The sequence below is a fragment of the Myotis davidii genome, unplaced genomic scaffold, assembly GCF_000327345.1.
Source record: "Myotis davidii unplaced genomic scaffold, ASM32734v1 scaffold944, whole genome shotgun sequence".
In the NCBI taxonomy this organism is placed as follows: domain Eukaryota; kingdom Metazoa; phylum Chordata; class Mammalia; order Chiroptera; family Vespertilionidae; genus Myotis; species Myotis davidii.
In genome coordinates this window covers 1,312,611-1,320,906 of record NW_006296283.1, presented here as the reverse complement: position 1 = coordinate 1,320,906, position 8,296 = coordinate 1,312,611, and the positions used below count along the sequence as shown (strand labels likewise).

The window sequence follows — 8,296 nt, the reverse complement described above, 5'->3', positions numbered from 1 at the left end:
AACCCATCAATTGGCATCCTATATAAGAATAATAAAAGTGTAATATGCAAATTGACCCTAATGGTAGAATGACCAGTCACTATGACATGCACTGACCACCAGGGGCCAGACACTCAAAGCAGGAGCTGCCCCCTGGTGGTCAGTGCATTTTCATAGGGGGAGCGCTGTTCAGCCAGAAGCTGGTTCATGGCTGGACAGAGCAGAGGTGGTGGCAGAAGCCTCTCCCACCTCCATGGCAGCACTAAGAATGTCCAACTAATGGTTTAGGCCCGATCCCTTGGGGGCCTAAGCCTTTAGTTGGACATCCCCTGAGGGTTCCCTGGCTGCCAGAAGGATGTCTGACTGCAAGCTTAGGCCTGATCCCCCGGGGAGTGGGCCTAAGTCAACAGGTGGACATCCCCCAAGGGGTCCTGGAGTGCAAATTGGCGCAGGCCAGGCTGACAGGGACCACCACCACCCCCCTACCCCCGCACAAATTTTCCTCACCCCCATGTTTCTCCCTCCTTCCCTTCCCCCCCCCCCTCCCTCCCTCCCTCTCTCCTCTTCCCCCTCCTACTCTCTCTAAAAATCAATGGAAAAAATATCCTCACTCCTCAGGTGAGGATTAAAAGACAAAAGACAAAGAGAGAATTTTAAAAGCAAGAGAAAGACAATTATACCTACAAGGGAGCTCCCATAAGACTATCAAGATGTCTCAATAGAAACTTTTCAGGCCAGAAGGGATTGAAAAGAAATATTCAAAGTGATGAAAAGCAAGGACCTACAACCATTATTACTCTATCCAGCAAAGCTCTCATTTAGAATTGAAAGACAAATAAAGAGCTTCCCAGACAAGAAAAAACTAAAGCAGTTCATTACCACCAAACCAGTATTACATGAAAAGGTATTCTTTAAGAAGAGGAAGAAGAAGAAAATAAAAAATATGAACAATAGCCCTGGCCAATTTGGCTCAGTGGACAGACTGTCAGCCTCTGGACCAAAGGGTCCTAGGTTTGATTCCAGTCAAGGGCACACACCTCAGTCGCAGGTTTCTCCCTGACCAGGGCCCTGGTCAGGGTACCTGCAGGAGGCAACCAATCAATGTGTTTTTCTTACATCAATGTTTCTATCTTTCCCTCTCTGTTCCACTCTCTCTAATACATCAATGGAAAAATATCCTCAGGTGAGGAGTAACAACAAAATGAACAATAAAATGGCAATAAGTACATTATCTATCAACAACTGAATCTAAAAATAAAAATAAATAAATCTAATAAACAGAATAAACTGGTGAATAAAGTAGAATCAGAGGCATGGAAATGGAACAGACTGATAATTCTCAGATGGAAGGGGGGGTGGAGAGGTGGGAAGAGATTAAACGAAGATCTTATATGCATATATGCATTGCCTATGTTCAGACAGTAGGGTGGCAAAGGCCTGGGGTGGGAACTGGGTGAAGGTGGGCAATGGGGGGAAAAAAGAGGGACATCTATAATACTCTCACAACAAAGATTTTTATTAAAAAAGGGCACAGATAGGTTGATAAATAGCAAGCTTAAACAAATTATTCTTCCTAAGAAGGAAAATTATAGTTCAATCTCACCAATGGCAAATATGCAGGATGGAATGGCCTCTCAGTGAGAAATGGGTTTTATATATAGATCTATCACTCCATTTTATCTGGTACTAGGTCAGATTAAAGTCAAGACAAAACTTACTCTATTTCCACTAAAGTTCAAGCCACCCAAGTATTAACAAAGGTGAGAAGAAAAAAATTTAAAAATCTAAGTGTTTAACTTGTCTTTCTCTAAAATAAGCAAGTAATGGGATACAAAAAAGAACTTCCTGGAAGGTAATAATTACTACTCTTTTATACTCTCCTTTCTAATGTGTAATTCTGCACATATTTGTAATTCTGCACATTTTTCATTTGTAAAATACAAACTATAGTATGAATAAAAAGTTTCAGTAAAGGTACAGAATATGCCTTAAAAGGGAATAATTATACGAATATCTGAAAGAAAGTTATCTGAAACACAATCACAAAAGATCTGACATATTGCTTCATTAAGTATATATTTCCTAAGTAATAAAATTCTTGAATTGCTGCTCAGAGTATTTTAGTGGTGATAACAGAATGTTACATACAAAATGAAGTAAACAATGCAAAGCATAAATCATCTGTTTTAAACATTTAAATACTACAATAAGATCAAATGACTGATTTGATTTTTCTATATAATTATGTACTCTTCTTCCTAAACCAGTATGGGACTCTTCTTTAAGTAAAGACATTAAGTTCAACCTATTTTAAGGATGAATTCATGGAGACATAATCAGGGAATATCAAAGGGAAAAATCACCAAGCCAAATGCAAATAAATTGTCAAATATAATTTTCATTACACTGAGTGTTTGTTCTATGGGTGAATACTCAAGAATATATAATTTTTTTAATGCAAAAATACCCACATCCAGGTAACTTTTATTTTGAATTACCATTAAGTCTTGCCACCATTCTTCCAGTCTTCAAGCTATCAAACACATTACTAACACTGTAAAATCCATAATTTTATTTTTCACATTGCCAATACCCCCGGATCAAAAAAGAAACTAGGCTGAGACACACATATAAATTTTACAGAAAAAGACTACTGCTTACAATCATATCAGTACGATTACAATCTACTTCCAAGCAAAGCCCATCCTATTTAGCAATTCTATAGTAGTGGTTGATTATTAATGTGCTAGAAAGATAACCCAAGTATTGGGGGCCTGTAAGTTATGGCAAACAAGCAATTCTAGTATTAAGTAACTAATTTATATGTGGCATGGGTCACATGTCCTTATAGCTGCTGCTGGTCATCCTATACAAAGATGGTCATTAACTTCAGGGTAACTTCAACGTACTCAGAACCTTATTTTAACAGGGTAATTCAAGTTTCAACTTTTCTCAAGTCTATTTCATATAACTATAAATTTCCTCATTAAAGCATCCCCTGAATCCATTGCTTTCTAAATCCTCATTTGAGGATTTAGACTTGAGAGGAAGAGAGAGGGAAATGGAGAGAGGGAGTGGGAAAGGAAAAGGAAGAGACATTGATATGGGAGAGAAATATCTATCAGTTGCCTCCCATACTTGCTCCAACTGGATATCAAACCCACAACTTAGGTATGGGCCCTGACCAGGAATCGAACCCACAACCTTTTTGGGGTACAGGATAATGCTCCAAGCAACCAAGCGGCCAGGCTGGGGCCTCTGGATCCATTTTTATCTTGAAAAAATATTTCCAGCAAATAATTTACAATCATCTATGATGGATGGTTTTAATTTATATCCTGGGAATTCAATGCTGATGATATTCATTGCTCTAAGAATGAGCTTACCTACCTGATTTGCATGCTGAAAAGACCAAAAAAAGATAGTTAAAGGGTATGTAAAAGATTGCACCCTAGGTTTTCATATAAAAGAGCACAAACTCCCTGGTTATAGGCACAGACTGTAAATAGAACAACACATAATATTACTAGGTAAAAGAAGAGGATTTGGGCCTGACACAAAATAACAATAAAAGGCCAATAAAATCCAACACAAAACAAACTTGCCAAAACTTTCTCTTCATCACCAGTGTGGTATCATTATCAAAATAATCATATTAAGGGCAAATAATATATTCTAACTGCAACTGTAACTGCAAATTCAAACCATAAGCCCAAGTGTAACCCATCTGACTATGATATTCAATCTAGCACCATCCAGATGAGAGACTAAAGCAAAGTACTCAAAGCAAGATACAATGAAATTTTTAAAAAATAACTAGATAGATGTTAACAATCAAAGGAAAAATACTAAATCAGCCATGAAAGCTTTCAGTAACTAAATTAATAATTTTGCTAGTCCCTCTTAAGACCTAAGGAGTTACACAGTGAGAAAAATAAAGTTTAAAATTCCACTCTTAAAAAAAAACAACAAAAAAACCCTGCTATTTCATCATCAATCTATATTTTTTTGGAGCTTTGAAAAAAATGCTATCACCATAAACTCAAGATAGATTACTAGCTTTCTATTCTACTCTTAAGCCTCAAACATCTTGTTAAACAAACCCAGTGATCAGATATGTACCTACACACCTGACCATGTAATTACCTTCATGTCATAACCATATGTCTCCCGAATGTCTTCATCAGAATCTGTTTCTTCATCATCATAATCCATTGTTTGTCGAGGGGAAGAAGATACGCTGCTCACCACCCGGTTAAAAGCAGACTGTTGGAAAGTAGGTAAGTGTCCCTAAACAACAAATAATTTCAGGATGAACAGAGAGACACACTGAATAAACATGGGTAATATGTGATTATGACTACCAAAATGTAATGAACTTGCAAAGTGGCTAAACAGAGTTCACCAGTTAGTACAGAGCAAATTATTTGCCTATGATACTAAGGTCCACCTGAATAATATTTCCAAATAATTTTTCACTAAAATGACTTAGTTATATATTCAAAATCCTATAGGTGTATATAGAAAGAAGATGTTATGGATAATCTAACTGCTGGCAACTTACTGTTGTCTTCCTAATCAACCAGTAAGATAGATTTGATTTAGTACTTACACACTAACAAACATTATCTCATGAAATAAAAAAAGAAAATCCTAAACTTGCCTGTAAGTCTGGATTGGCAGCTGCTTTTTGGAGTTCTGCACTGATGATCTTTTCAGTTTTTTCTCGAGCTGCCTGCTCCACCATACGCTGGCTCAACACAGATAGTTTGGCCAGGGCAGAAGACAGTTCATCTGTGGCTAGAGCCTGCCGGGCTCTATCCTGCCAACTCATAGCACGTTCTGTCAAACACTGTAGGGCTTCTCCTTCAGGCAACCGTACAGGCAACTTCTGAAGGGATACTAGGAGTGACAGAATAGTCTCTAGCCTTGGCCTTCGAGAGCGCATACAAAAAGGGCAAAGGAATTTTACTTCCTTAGCCTGCCAACTAGACCCTTTTTTCTGGGTACTTGACTTAGGCAGGGGAACACAACTATTATGGAACCAGTCTTTGCAGAGCTCACACTGCAGCATAAATCCACTGGCTGTCTTGCGGCAAATGCAAAATTTTACTTCTTCTATGCGGTCCACCATTGTCATCTTGGCTAGATTGGCTGCTCTGAGGGAATGCATGGCTTCAATCTCTTTTTGCTCGCGTTCTTTGAAAACTGCCACCTGTACACAAAGAACATTTAAAAGAAAGGAGTCACTGCAAAATACTCCAAAAATACCAAATCCTTAAGGCTGAGGGATCATCTCCAAGTTGGGGCCTCATAATAACAAGCATTGTCCTTTAAAAAAAAAAAAAATCAGTTGTTAATCATTACGTAAAATGTGGGGGTGTGTGCCAGTTTCCATATAAACATTCCTGTGTGAAATGGGCAAAATGCTACTATATTTGACAATTTCATCAGTAGAGAACTTTGAATTATTCCGTAGGGTGCAGTAGACAGTATGCCTTGAAGTCAAGAGACCCTAAGTATGAAGCTTGGCTCTTGTACTTATATATTGTTGACCTGGGGCACAAGTCTTCTGAATCTCAATTTTCTGAAAAATGAGGATACCACCAAACTCATTTTGTTGTTTTAAGGATTAAATAAGATAATACATCAAAATGCTTAACTTGGTGCCTGGCACAAGGTAAACACTCAATAAATACTAGCTTCCCATCCACTGGCAATTCATTCCCTGGGAGGAAGTTCTATACAAATCAATTTTTATTTATTTCTAGAAGGCCTCTCCAACTTATGTAATAGTAGAGTAACACAGCCTGATGACCAATTATAACAAAATTTTATGTAGCTCATTTCAAAAAAGTAAATGAAAGCAAATAACATTTAATTATGAATACTGTCAGTAGACTTTCTTTTTAAACTTTTATAGTTTTGAAACAATCTATAATAATAAAAGTATAATATGCTAATTAGACCAGACATCCTACAGGACGACCTACCGGACAAAGTCGGAGATGTGAGGGAAGCCCGGGTCTAGGGTGCCAGAGGGAAGCCAGTGCCGGCAGCCGGGAAAAGTAAGGCCTACTTTTGCATGAATTTTGTGCATCAGGCCTCTAGTTTCGAAATAATTTCCTATTCTATTTGCCTGGTAAGATGACCTGTTGGGCAGGCTCCCTAATGAGAAATCATTTCTGCTGGCCTCAAAACACAATCATTTGGCAACAATATTGTAATAACTATTTATGGTATCACGTGGGTACCTGAACTATTGGGGGGAACACTTTGTAAAGTATATGATTATCTAACCACTATGCTGTACACCTGAAACTAGTATAAAATAATGTTGAATGCAAACTGTAATTGAAAACTAAAATTGGGAAGAAAAAACAACAACACAGGATCATTTGTAGGCAGAAACAGCCATATGCAACTCCTTACTACATACTGACCAAATTCATTTTTATTTTTTCTCTTTCCTCAGGCTCCTAGTAATCTTAACAACATTCCTCCTACTCTCAAACAAAATCCAAAAACAAACAAAACAAAACAAAAAACACCACTATACTGTACATTACATCCCCATGACTATTCTATAATAACCAATTTGTACTTCTTAATGCCTTCACTTAATTACCTATAAATATTCTATTGAGCACTCACTATACTATTGAATGCTACTGAGAGAAGGAAGATATTTTAAACAGCAGCAGATATCAGTAAGCTGATACAATTCCTTTGAAAAGCACAATAGTATTAAGCCATTAAATTCTAACCCAGTAATCCCATTCCTAAGAATCAAGTGTAAGAAAATAACTTGAAAAAAGAAAAAGCGCCTAGCCAGTTTGGCTCAGTGGATAGAGTGCCCGCCTGTGGACTGAAGGGTCCCAGGTTTGATTCTGGTCAGGGGCACATGCCCGGGCTGCAGGCTCGATCCCCTCGGGGGCGTGCAGGAGGCAGCCAATCAATGATTCTCTCTCATCACTGATGTTTCTCTCTCTCTCTCACCCTCTCCCTTTTTCTCTGAAATCAACAAAAATATTTTTTTTAAAAAAGAAAAAGCTATATACAAAGAAGTTCACTTTATTAGTATCCATAATAGTAAACACTTAATAACAACCAAATGTTCAATATCAGAAAAATGTTCAGTAAATATTAGAAAATTTTATAAAATATTAAACTATTAAGACAACAATAAAGAATGATATAGAAAAAATTTAGGGAGAGAACAGTAAACTTTTTATATACTTTGATTATAAATATTTTTAAAATATTTGAAATATTTATAACCGTAAAGCCAGAGAAAGTATATAAAAATAAAAACAGTGATTGCGCTAATATCTTCACAGAATTTTGTATTTACCATACAAAGTCAAAATGCGTATCATAATTTCTTACCACCATGGCTGTATCTCTGGTTTCCTCCAATCCTTCCTCCAGATCACTCAGAGGCTCATGGTCCAGATCCTTTTCTTTTTCTTTTTCTATTAGTTCTTTTACTTTTTTCCTTCTGTTTTTACCACTCCCATATATACCAATGTCAGTTCGGGGACTTAGTACCTACAAAAATAAAATCAAATACTGAGCTCTCGTTTAAAAAAAAAATTCTTAAAACTGAAAATAATAAAAGGAACCATTTATTGATTACTCACCAAGTCCTGGGCACTTTCTTAAGGTCTTAACACTCATTAACTAATTCAATTCTCCTAACAGTCCTCTGAAGTAGGTATTGTCTATATTTTACAAACGGGAAAACTGAGGCTCAGAAAGGAAACAACTTGCCCAAGGACATAGGGTTAGTAATGAGGGAGCCAGTCCTCAAACATGAAACTATCATATTTCAACGCCTATGCCCTTAACTACTATTTATTTATTTTATCATTTTTAAATTTTCAGTTATGGTTGACATATATTACTATATTAATTTCAGGTATACATCCCAGTAATTAGACATTATATAACTTACTAAGTGATCATCCTGATAAATCTTGAACCCATCTGACACGATACAGAACTATTAGGATATTATTGACTTTATTCCCTATACTATACATTACATCCCCATGAATATTCTGAAATAATCATTTTTTTAAATTTAAATCCTTTATTGTTTAAAGTATTACATGAGTTTCCTTTTTCCCCAATTGACCTCTCCCCGGCCACCTCCACCCCCCAGCACATGCCCTCATCCCCCTATTGTCTGCGTCCACTGGTTATACTCATATGCATGCATACAAGTCCTTTGGATGATCTCTTACCTCCTCACCCCCTGCCTTCCCTCATAGATTGGACAGTCTGTTCGATGCTTTTATGTCTCTGGTTCTAT

At 37.0% G+C, this 8,296-nt stretch overlaps 1 protein-coding gene across 3 annotated transcripts in view; it reads right to left on the bottom strand.

Moving 5' to 3' along the window:
* The window catches only part of KDM5A (lysine (K)-specific demethylase 5A), a 103,587-nt gene that overhangs the window by 27,101 nt on the left and 68,190 nt on the right, over positions 1-8,296 (bottom strand). For all 3 annotated transcript variants that reach the window (XM_006771306.2, XM_015568849.1, XM_015568850.1), the window contains 3 exons: positions 7,369-7,530; positions 4,643-5,194; positions 4,126-4,269 (listed from right to left, as the gene is read on the bottom strand). In XM_006771306.2, the coding sequence (XP_006771369.1) occupies positions 4,126-4,269; positions 4,643-5,194; positions 7,369-7,530 (858 nt within the window). The remainder of the gene's footprint in view (positions 1-4,125; positions 4,270-4,642; positions 5,195-7,368; positions 7,531-8,296) is intronic.